This window comes from Botrytis porri, assembly GCF_014898465.1.
Source record: "Botrytis porri strain MUCL 3234 chromosome Unknown BPOR_005, whole genome shotgun sequence".
Lineage (NCBI taxonomy): Eukaryota > Fungi > Ascomycota > Leotiomycetes > Helotiales > Sclerotiniaceae > Botrytis > Botrytis porri.
In genome coordinates, this window is record NW_024066079.1 from 2,357,310 (window position 1) to 2,368,454 (window position 11,145).

The 11,145-nt window shown below is 43.6% G+C and overlaps 6 protein-coding genes across 6 annotated transcripts; 4 read left to right on the forward strand and 2 right to left on the reverse strand.

Moving 5' to 3' along the window:
• Positions 1 to 416: 416 nt before the first annotated feature.
• EAF01_004371 (uncharacterized protein) lies at positions 417 to 653 on the forward strand (the record flags this gene model as incomplete). The annotated part of the gene is made up of 1 exon (XM_038912625.1): positions 417 to 653. The coding sequence occupies one exon, from the start codon at positions 417 to 419 to the stop codon at positions 651 to 653; it is 237 nt and encodes a 78-aa protein (XP_038772309.1).
• Positions 654 to 744: 91 nt separating this feature from the next.
• EAF01_004372 (uncharacterized protein) lies at positions 745 to 1,677 on the forward strand (the record flags this gene model as incomplete). Its single annotated transcript, XM_038912626.1, has 3 exons — positions 745 to 793; positions 867 to 1,030; positions 1,093 to 1,677. 3 exons carry the CDS (start codon positions 745 to 747, stop codon positions 1,675 to 1,677), a joined length of 798 nt encoding a protein of 265 aa, XP_038772310.1.
• Positions 1,678 to 2,439: 762 nt separating this feature from the next.
• On the reverse strand, positions 2,440 to 4,562 carry EAF01_004373 (uncharacterized protein). The gene is made up of 10 exons (XM_038912627.1): positions 4,358 to 4,562; positions 4,289 to 4,303; positions 4,174 to 4,230; positions 4,089 to 4,105; positions 4,007 to 4,036; positions 3,754 to 3,933; positions 3,619 to 3,701; positions 3,397 to 3,566; positions 2,670 to 3,348; positions 2,440 to 2,610 (listed from the first exon to the last, which is right to left on the reverse strand). Exons 1-10 carry the CDS (start codon positions 4,385 to 4,387, stop codon positions 2,579 to 2,581), a joined length of 1,293 nt encoding a protein of 430 aa, XP_038772311.1. The 5' UTR covers positions 4,388 to 4,562; the 3' UTR covers positions 2,440 to 2,578.
• Positions 4,563 to 5,156: 594 nt separating this feature from the next.
• Positions 5,157 to 6,163, forward strand: EAF01_004374 (uncharacterized protein; the record flags this gene model as incomplete). The annotated part of the gene is made up of 2 exons (XM_038912628.1): positions 5,157 to 5,326; positions 5,527 to 6,163. 2 exons carry the CDS (start codon positions 5,157 to 5,159, stop codon positions 6,161 to 6,163), a joined length of 807 nt encoding a protein of 268 aa, XP_038772312.1.
• A 277-nt stretch (positions 6,164 to 6,440) lies between these two features.
• EAF01_004375 (uncharacterized protein) lies at positions 6,441 to 8,149 on the reverse strand (the record flags this gene model as incomplete). Its single annotated transcript, XM_038912629.1, has 2 exons — positions 6,441 to 7,415; positions 7,463 to 8,149. 2 exons carry the CDS (start codon positions 8,147 to 8,149, stop codon positions 6,441 to 6,443), a joined length of 1,662 nt encoding a protein of 553 aa, XP_038772313.1.
• Positions 8,150 to 8,482: 333 nt separating this feature from the next.
• Positions 8,483 to 11,145, forward strand: EAF01_004376 (uncharacterized protein; the record flags this gene model as incomplete). The annotated part of the gene is made up of 2 exons (XM_038912630.1): positions 8,483 to 8,594; positions 8,642 to 11,145. 2 exons carry the CDS (start codon positions 8,483 to 8,485, stop codon positions 10,957 to 10,959), a joined length of 2,430 nt encoding a protein of 809 aa, XP_038772314.1. The 3' UTR covers positions 10,960 to 11,145.

Genomic DNA, 11,145 nt, shown 5'->3' on the forward strand with positions numbered 1-11,145 from the left:
GAATGGAACTGTTTCCCACCGCTCTATCACTTCAATAGTATTAGCTATTCTTCGCTCAATCCGCCGGCAGCGCCTCCTTTTTTTCAACTTCTCTCGTCATCGGTTGAATACACTGGTTCTATACGCTTCATTATCATCTCAAGATTCCCAACTAAGAACCCAAAAGTTATTCAATCATACGATTAACATCTCCCATCTCCACAATCACTTTCCATTGGTCTCACAACTTCCGTAAGCCAACAAACAGTTGGCTCCATGCATGCACATCTTTACAGACAAAATGGCCTTGCTTCCGTTCAAATCCCCGCCTTGCAAGAGAAAGAAAAGTACATACATATACCACTGTCCTTGCACTAGAATAGTACATATTGCGAGCAAAACCACAGGTGTTGTCATAAAATCCGTCATCCCCCAAAATGGCATCTCTACCAACAATCCTCACCTCCATCCTCCTCTCAACCATCCTCCCCTACTACCTCCTCACATTTCTCTGCACCCGTCTCGCTCAAAAATCATCTCAACTTCACGGCTGCAAACCCACCCCCGTGTCCAAAGCCTCGACATATTCATCGCCATCCAAAAAGCAGACGCCGCAGGCCATCGTTCCGAAACATACCGAGCACTTCATCGACAATATGGTTCTACAGTCTTGATGAATTCGCTAGGTACCGAGCTCCAGACATCTCATGCTGAGAATATCCAAGCGATTTGCACGTCGTTTTTAATGATTGGGGTGTGGGACCCATGAGAGAAACTTTCGGACTTCCTTTTCTTGGACGGGGAATTTTTACAGGTATGTTGATTGTTGTAAAGATAGAAGAAAGTGATTGTTCAAGTCCTTAATCTTTATCTTCACGCAATTTTAGAAGATGGTGAGTTTTGGAAACAATCAAGATCACTCGTTCGATCGACTTTTAGCAGAGTCGAGATAGCAGATCTAGAGAATTTTGAACGTCACGTTACGCGGTTCCTAAATTTTATACCGAAAGATGGTTCGACCTTTGACATGCTCCCTCTTGTGAAAAAATTGGTTCGTGATTGAAAGAACAAGCTCTCTAGCATGAAGCCAATTGACTAACATTCTCACTATAGTTTCTCGACATATCAACCGAATTTCTCTCCGGCAAATCAACAGAATGTCTCGCGGAAGAAACACCCATCGAGACCGACATATTCATGAAATCTTTTGATCGAGCTCTCCTGGGTCTAGCCTTACTTCTCATATTCAAACCTATTCGATGGCCACTGTACTTCGATCCCTGGTGGAAAGAAGCATATATTAATGCCCATGGATTGGTCGACAAACGAGTATCACTAGCCCTAGAAAAACAGCGAAACCCCGAAAAAGAAACGGGACTCAAGAGATATGTTCCCCTCGAAGAAATGACAAAGATAACACAAGATCCGTATGAGCTCCGCATGCATATTATTAATGTCTTTTTTCCTGCTCGAGATACCGCTGCTATTGCTTTCACCGATGTAATATTTGAACTTGCTCGTCATCCTGAAGAATGGAAGAAATTGAAGATGGAGGTTGATAGCATCTATTCAAATCAAGCGTTGATGTTTGAATTCCTTCGCTCATTGAGAGTTACCAAAGCTATAATCAACGAGTCCTTACGCTTACATCCAGCTGCCTCGAGACTTGGTAAAATATCTCTAAGAGATACAATCTGACCTAAAGGTGGTGGGAAAGATGGTCAATCCCCAATATTCGTACCCAAGGGTACTGTGGTTGGGCTAGATCTGTACACATTACAACGAGACCCGGCAATATGGGGAGCTGATGCAGATAAATTTTAAGCCAGATCGATGGTTAGATATGAACCGGCCGCTCTGGGAAGCGAAATGGCAATATGAGCCATTCTTAGGTGGCATCAGAATGTGCCCTGCTGAGAATCAGGTTCTGATTCAATTGTCATATCTCTTGGTTAGGTTTACACAGCAGATTGAATTCGTCGAGAATAGGGACGAGGTTTTTTAATATCTCGAAGGAGTTACTATGACCGTGGAAAGTAAGAACGGGGATAAAATTGTTGTTAGACATGTCGATTGATTCAGAATGCTTCAAAATATATCAATCAGTCTAGACCAATAGACCATACTTGAAACCCTTTAATTTCAAAAAGGTATTCTTGACACGCTTGCATTCGAATGGCCAGAGCAAATCACTGGTGTAAATCGTAACGCGCGCCAACAAGACGGGTCTAAATGTATAAAGATAGGGGGGTTCCATTACTTGAGGCGATCCGACTTTAATTACCAAGGAAAGCAATTTGGCTCCCTACACGCAGCTAAACGAAAATCCGGAGAAAGTCCGACCAAGTGTACCCGAAGAAAGAAATCCTTGAAAAGGGGTGGGAGATGGGTAACAATGTCCGAAACATATCCCATTGTGTTTTGCTGGAACTTATCGCTGGGATCTTCGCGCAGAGATTTTGACGCGCGGAGGTCCAATGAATTGATAGTTTGAAAATGAAACTATATTGCAGTGTCTATCTATTGCTACCAAGATCTAATTTTTCATCTTTAGGGTTATACAAAGGTACTGGCAAAAGGTAGAAACAAAACCTGTAATCTATTTTGTGATCATATTATCTCTCGATGGGCCTGTAATTTTGATGTTAGCGATCCGGTATGATTAAATAACAATTGAAGAAAACACTCACCGACTCCAATGAACTTGATTGGAACGCCAACTTCTTTCTCAATGAACTCGCAGTATTTGCGACACGCAGGTGGAAGATCATAGTAGCTACGGCAACCAGTGGTAGGTTGATTCCAACCTGGTAATGTGACATACTGTGGTTCGAGTGTCTCCAGTCTTTCGAGATCAGCAGGGAATGACTCTAAAGTTTCGCCAGTTGCGGGATCGCGATATGAGACGGCAACCTTGATTTCTTTGAATGAATCAAGAATATCGAGTTTCGTGAGATTGATGGCGGTGTAACTGTTGATAGCGGTCGAGTATTTGACAACTACTAGATCCAACCATCCACATCTTCTTCGACGACCAGTCGTCACACCAAACTCTCTGCCAACTTCTTGCAATGTTGTACCGACTTCTCCTAGATCTTCTGTTGGGAATGGGCCACCGCCCACACGTGTAGTATAGGCTTTGACCACTCCATAGATATTCTTGACCTTTCTTGGGTTCAATCCACTGAGACCGGTGAAAATACCACCGAGACCTGTGTTTGAGCTCGTGACGAATGGATATGTACCGGCATCAATGTCCAACATAATAGCATTTGCGCCTTCAATCAGCATAGGTGCGTCGGATTTCTGTGCATCGATGAGGAGGGGGAGTTGGTCAACAACCATATCTGCCAATTCAGCTCTGTAGGTCTAAGAAATGTTAAACAAGAACTCATTTAATCAAAATCACCAACTTACCTTGAATCGAGCAAGTTCCTCCTCGACATCATACTGCAACAAGTCCCCAAATCTCTTCTTGGCGCCAGACGCCATGCTTCGAACTTTTTCCTCGAAATAACTCTCCCGGAAGATATCGGCAACTCTGACACCGCTTCGTGCCATTTTTGTTGAATAACATGGACCGATCCCTTTAGCTCGTTAGAAAAGGGGGTCTCCTAAATAAGCCGAAAAGAAGATTACCTTTTCCGGTAGTACCTATTTTACCTCCTCCAAGTTCGGCTTCTTCGAGTCCATCTAATTTCTGATGGAGATCAAGAACGACACTGTAGCTCATTGTCAGATATGCTCAGTTGTACCGGAAATTGCAAAACCTACTGGCATCGGTCACTGATCAATAATCTCTCTCTAGGTGGCTTTTTGCCTGCTGGAACTGGAATCTTGCCATCAATGGCGGCGAGTTCTTTAAGAAGTCCAGGAATGTGGACTACGCATCCACTTCCTACCAGATTCTGGCAGTCGGGGTTGAGGAGACCACTAGGTAAAATGTGAAAGTCGCTGTTCGATATTGTATCAGTCGAATGTCCGAAATTACTATAAACTTTGAGAGTCGCTTCTCATGGAGACTCACTATGTCACACCATTGGCCACAATTGTATGTCTGTCATTGTAAGTTAGATGATTCCCCAGTTTCTTTCATCGCGTTTATTTACCCTGCGTTGTTTCCGCCCTATATATCATCGCATATTAGACACATATTTCTCGGGGATTCGCCATAGAATCAAGGGATAGAATTACCTGTGCACGACAGCACAATCTCAACTCCTCACTGCAGAGGACGTCGACAAGTTTCCCCTAATCCACCCTCAGTTAAATTCCCAAATATGGATCCTCCCAGCCCAATGTGCCATACCTTTCCTTCATCGCCCTACACTCGCACGTTAATATTTGATGTCCGCAGATCTTCGCAGAAAACACGTACCCATTGAGCACCAAGAACAACTGTCGCCATCTTGAAATTCGTTTATTCTATTGATTTTGATAGTCTGATGATAGAATTCGTCACAATCGTGTCGAAGTCGGAATATTGGATCAATTGGTGAGAGCAACAAGTAAATATTCGTTTTCTAGAGATGAATTTGTATGCCTGTGATCTGTCAGAAACCTTTCCCGCACTGTATGTGTTAAGTGATGTGGAGACGGAACGCACCTTAAGGGAACAGAAATTGATTGATGTGGGATGGTGGGGGTTTTATATCACTATTGTAGCACTAAATTGGCGGGGCATTTTTTTTTACAGCGTGTGACGTTGAGTCATTGTGAAATCACGTGAAATGAAGCAATTCATCTTTCACGTCTTTCATTCGCATGTGTTGAAGGATGATAACCTTACACCCATTGATTACCTAGGTATAGATTAGATTCAAGTAACAAGATATCTCAAACATGGAGATACCATACACAAAAGTATGTGCTTCGTGCGTTCATTGTAGTTGTCAACCTGATATCCATATTTCGTTTGCACCGTACATTCATTGTATAAAACAAGCCAATGAAGAGGGGCGCATTGCATGAGACTATTTAGGTTTAACTTTTTGGCAACTGGGAGATTACATTACAACAGGCTGATTTCGAAGATCATTACAAAATCCTTTTATTTGTTGAGAATACATCGTAATATCATACCTAAGTGGATTGTTTATTACCTGTTACTTTTTAAACAGCTTGTGATCTCTCTAACACGCCATTCTCTCATAGATTATCCATATCATACCTTCATCATGTCTCACTCTCACGAAGGAGGTCCATCCCACTCTCACGATCATCCAGCTGGTGACCATGGCCATACTCATGAGATTCTCGATGGACCTGGTAGTTACATGGGAAGAGAAATGCCAATTATAGAGGGCAGAAATTGGTCCGAGAGAGCTTTTACCGTTGGTATTGGAGGGTACGTGTTCCTGTGTCCCATTCGTGAAACTGCTTCGTCCAAATACCCCTCCATGACCTAGTCTAGTAAATGAGTCACGTGCCTGTCCTCACAAATTTGTTGTCAAGTGTCTCAATTATGGATATCCCCTTGTTCTTTTCGGGTAGTCGGCACTCGAGGAGGCATTGTGAGTAATAATGCATTTGCTAACAATGGTTCAGACCTGTAGGTTCCGGCAAAACAGCATTGATGTTAGCACTCTGCAATGCTCTCAGAGAAAAATACTCAATCGCAGCCGTTACAAATGATATCTTTACCCGAGAGGACGCTGAGTTCCTCACCAAGCATAAAGCCCTGCCTGCGTCTCGTATCCGTGCGATCGAAACCGGTGGATGTCCTCATGCAGCTGTACGTGAAGATATCTCGGCCAACCTCGCTGCTCTTGAAGATTTGCACCGTGAATTCACTTCCGACATATTACTCATCGAGTCGGGAGGTGATAACCTAGCCGCTAATTACTCCAGAGAATTGGCGGATTACATCATCTACGTCATTGATGTCAGTGGAGGTGACAAGATTCCCAGAAAAGGAGGCCCAGGAATCACTCAGAGCGATCTTTTGGTGGTGAACAAGACAGATTTGGCTGAAGCTGTTGGTGCGGATTTAGATGTTATGGATAGGGATGCGAGAAAGATGAGAGAGGGAGGCCCGACTGTCTTTGCTCAGGTCAAAGGAGGAGTCGGAATGGAACATATTATTGGTTTAATCGAGAGCGCATGGAAGGGTAGTGGGGCGGAGAGAGTCAGCAAAGAAAGAGGCGGCCCAAAACCCACGGAGGGTTTGGAGCAACTAAAGTAATCAGGGCTACATGCACTCTGGACGAAGACGAGAAATCTCATCCGGCTAAATTTAGACGTAGATTTTCATTTGGAATGGAAGATCGATCCCTTGTAGTGGTCGCATAGATTCTCATTATTTAACAGCCAAACCACTCCACGCTCTACTACAAGTAGTACGCGACGCCTCGATAATACCTTCAAACGCCAGGCGCCACAGAGTTCTTTTCCCAATCCCTACACTATGCCTTAAAGCGCCTTGCATAGTGTGTGACATCAACAATAATGCACCAAATTATTTAAGTACTTTTCTTTGCGAAGCGACCGAGTGCTGGTCCAAGTTCCTCCTCGGTAGATTTCAGCCTGTTCTTCTCCCTTTGCATCTGACTCTTTCTCAATTCTTCAATTCTGTCCCTCTGATCATCTATAATACCTCTGGAACTCTTCTTTCGTAGGTACTTTCTCAAACTACTGTTCTTACCTCTGCCCCTGTTCTTAATTTTAGCCATTGGATCTTCAGGCTTCTTGTCTAGATCTTTCTCGGCTTTTCTTTGCTCGTCAGATCTCAAATCAAGATTACCAATATAATTGGGGTCCAAAGAGATCATTTCTGGTTGAAGCTTATTGAGCAGCGACTTCACCTCAGCCTCTTGTCGTTGCTTAGTGGTCTCGAATGGATTAACCTCCAGAGCATCAAAGTTGGCTTCTCCAGCACCTGGAACCAATATCGACGAGAACCCGGAATCGTGTGAAGTTCCTAACACATCCTCAAATGGACACCAACGTACACGCTCAATTCGTTTGCCCTCGCCACCCCATGCCATGTAGGGACTTTGTATTTTCTCCTGTTCTAGAGAGTTTTTGGAGAAAAGACCCCGCCAGATCGAAACTTGGGTGCCCCATCCGACAGCTGTTAATCCTCGGTCAGAAATAGCAACTGAAGATGCTGGTTGTCGTGTAAAATAACTATTGACTTCTTTGAACATTCGAACATCCCAGACGGACATCTTCATGTCTTGTCCAGTAGAGACCATATATCTACCTTCTCTATCTACGGCTAATGATCGTACTGGACCACGATGTGCCAATAATTTGACTAGTGGCGTTGTAGAATTAGGTGACCATAAAGTGACTGTTCCGTTTTGATGGCCCATATGAAGTATGGCATTTCGAGGGTTTTGAGTTAGAGAGGTAGGCGATCCCAGCTTTGTAGGCATTTCCATTACCATTTGTCCGGTTGAGATATCTTGATATTTTAAATGTCCAGCATTTCCCTAGAAGAGTCAGGTATACGCAGTTGAAAGGTGTGATTTATACATACCACCGTAGCCAAAAGGTAGTGGTAAGGAAGGAATTCCATATTCGTAACCTCGATATGTTTCTTCAAACAGTGCAATTCAACTCCTGCTCCGTCATATATGTAAACATATTTCTTTTGTGCAACTGCAAATAGCTGGTTGTTGTGTAGCCATTTTGCATCTCTGACAGTTTCTCCAAGTTGTAATTCACATCCCAATTTTCCTTCCCTCCAATCCATTGTCGCGACATGGCCTTTCCTACCAGCCAGTATCAGGTCCTTTCCATTCCTTGTATAGTCGCACACATATGGTCCTAATTGATCCAACTTAAGCTCGAATCCTTTCTTTGCAGTCTCGAGAGGTACACTCTGTTTAATCTCATCCTGTCGGACCTTGTATGTTCGTTCTAATTCATTTTCCGGTTCTAAGAATCCGTCTTCGTTTTCAAGTAAAATCTCGGCATCTTTTGCTCTAAGTATCGCAGTTTTGTTTCGTGCCTCGAGCTTCTTAAGATTCCCCCTAAGCTTTTTATCCTTAATTGAATGTATGGGAATCTTTCCTCCTCTTCCATATGCTTTATTGGCTTCCTTGCGACGGCGTAATTGCGATTGCGACTCTGATTCTGTGGTGGCCAGCTGTGTTCTAGCTCGTTTAATTGGTACCGCTCCATTCGAATGAGAATTATCTGTCAGCTCCATTGTATCTGCCATGTTTATATGACAAGTGATTCTTGGTCGAAGTGAAATTGACAGTGTTTCGATTACCCATTCCAAGAGAGCGCAAATATTTGTGAACTATGAGTTCCGTAGAAAATATTCTAAAGGCGGAACAAGCGGCCGCTGGCAAAAAAAAAGTAGTCTCAACGATAAGCGATAAAAGAGATAAGAACTTGAACTTATCGCACAAAAAAATCTCACGCCCCACGTTATGATCCAAATTCTAATAAATTCCATCTCCCGAGTCAAATTTTGAAAATTTGGATTTTTGAAATTTCCAATCTGGCTTCTATTCCTTTCAGATTCAAAGCCGGAGGCAACGGCAATATGGCTCCAACACCTACTGGACAGCACTCCCATCGGAGTACAACAAAAACGACCCATAAAGCTTTCAAGTCAAGAAAGGCTTCTAAAGGTGCATTGAAGGAATTGTCAAAAGGTCAGCTCTGCTCCGTACATGAAATGGGTAAATATTAATCTTCGTAGGCAAGATTCAAGATTTGAGTCACCGAAAATCTCCTCACCAACAACTTATGTCGAAATTTGATCGTCGTAATCAAGCCCGCCAAAAGCAGAATACAAAACATAAGGAACATCAGAGGGACTTGAATGTTTTCCAAGGACGTGATGGCGCACCAAGAATTGTAGCTCTCATACCGTTATGCGATGACGCAAATGCTGCTGCAGCAGTTCGGAGTTTGACCGGAAGTCTGGACGTTGAGATTGATGTACTCGAAGAAGGAATTGTTCGTGCCGATATCGATAGGTTCAAGCAAAAGGTTCAATATATTATCACCAAGAAGGAGTTGTTCAGCTGCATGAATGCCAGTAGGGTGGCGGACTTCGTAGTCTTTATTTTGTCACCAGAACAAGAAGTTGATGAGTTGGGTGAACTTATAATTCGCAGTGTGGAAAGCCAGGGATTGTCGACTACTTTGACTGTTGTGCAAGGACTTGACAAGATTGAGCCACCCAAACGAAGACCTGGAATTCTTTCATCGCTCAAATCATACGTTCAGCACTTTCACCCGGATCAAGAAAAAGTACACAACCTAGACTCAAGACAAGAATGCGCCAATTTGATGAGATCATTATGTACATTAGCCCCGAAAGGAATTCGATGGAGGGAAGAAAGAAGTTGGATGCTGGTTGATGAAGTTCAATGGCCAACAAACGAGCAGGAGAACGTCGTATTGACTGGTTTTGTCAGAGGCAAGGGATTGAAAGCGGATAGATTGATCTCAGTTGGAGACTGGGGCGATTTCCAGATCGAGAAGATCACAGCTGCACCATTGGCCTCTAAAAAGAGGCGAACCGATGAAATGGCTACGGACGATTCTAATGATGAGACAGTTCTTGAGACGCCCGGTGAAGATCAGGATGATCTCGCGGAACTTGCGCCTGAAGGAATTATGATGGAAGACGACGAGGATGCCGCAATGTCCATTGCCCCAACAGAGAAGCGTGGTGTACTTCTTGATGATCACCACTACTTCTCTGACGATGAGACACATTTGCCTGCTGCACCAAAACGACTTCCTAAAGGTACATCCAACTATCAATCAGCATGGTTTCTCGGAGACCATTTCTCCGATTCAGGCTCCGATATGGAAGATTTTGATGACGAAGAAATGACAATGGACACACCTGCTCTTCCTCAAGATGGTGCTGAAGGTCTTGCACCAAGAGAGCCTACAGAAGCTGCGCCATCAGAATATCCACAATCAGAGATGTTTTTGGATCCCAATCCAGATGATGAAGCGGAGGCAGAGCAACTAGCTGCTTTTAGAAGACGTAAAACCGACGAGGCAGCAGAAGATCGGGAATTCCCAGATGAGATTGAGCTCCACCCAAATGTATTAGCACGTGAGCGTCTTGCAAAATTCCGTGGTCTAAAGAGTTTGCGCACTAGTCCTTGGGAAGAAGCTGAAGACAGAGCATATGAACCGGAAGATTGGAGGCGCTTACTCCAAGTACCCGACTACAAATCATCTCGTAGCCAAGTCACTCGTGAGGCATTAGTCGGTGGAGTTGTTGCAGGAACCAGAGTCCATGTCCACCTTCGTAACGTACCTAGTTCGTTGCAATCAACATATAATGCTTCTCAACCTCTGAGTGCATTCTCTCTTCTCCGCCACGAACACAAGAAGGCTGTTTTGAACATCAATTTCACTCTCAGCTCTGATTATCCTTCTCCTATCAAATCTAAGAGCGAGATGATTATACAATGCGGACCTCGCCGCTTCGTTGTCAACCCACTCTTCTCTCAAGGTGGCAACACCCCCAATGACGTTCACAAATTTGATCGTTTCCTTCACCCCGGCCAATCAACAGTCGCCTCTTTCATTGGACCTCTCTCCTGGGGTTCTATTCCAACTTTGTTCTTCCAAAAACCTTCCGAGTCTGCGCCATCTTCCGCTCCTCTCCTTTTGATTGGTACTGGTACATCACTACCGCCATCCACTTCTCGAATTATTGCTAAGCGAATCATTTTGACTGGTCACCCTTACAAGATTCACAAGAGACTCGTTACTGTACGTTACATGTTCTTCAATCGTGAAGATGTGGAATGGTTCAAGGCACTCCAATTATGGACCAAGAGAGGAAGAAGTGGTTTCATCAAGGAGAGCTTGGGTACCCATGGATACTTTAAAGCGACATTTGATGGTAAGATTAATCCTCAAGATGCCGTGGGAGTTAGTCTGTACAAGAGAATGTGGCCAAGAAACGCGAGGTCTTGGAATCCAGTTTCTGATGGACTTTTGGAAGATTCGGCAGGAGACAAGGATGTCGCCATGGAATAGATATTTCTTCTTTGCTTTGGGAAAATAGGCGGAGTTAAGAGTAAAGGTCAAATGGGTATTTGGACAAATGAATTATGAATCCTGGATGGGAAGATGAATGGAATGAAATATCCTTGTTTATAGTGATATCTTTACGATTTTCGCTGTACGTATTTTATGAAGATTCAATAGCAAATGAATGAAATT

Excerpts from the sequence above, each read along its gene's own strand:
- EAF01_004373 (XM_038912627.1), bottom strand. The coding sequence starts at position 4,387 with ATGGCGACAGTTGTTCTTGGTGCTCAATGG. Across the intron at positions 3,702-3,753 it reads TTGATCAGTGACCGATGCCA|TGTCGTTCTTGATCTCCATC; the intron begins GTAGGTTTTGCA and ends AATGAGCTACAG. Across the intron at positions 3,349-3,396 it reads AGGAACTTGCTCGATTCAAG|ACCTACAGAGCTGAATTGGC; the intron begins GTAAGTTGGTGA and ends AACATTTCTTAG.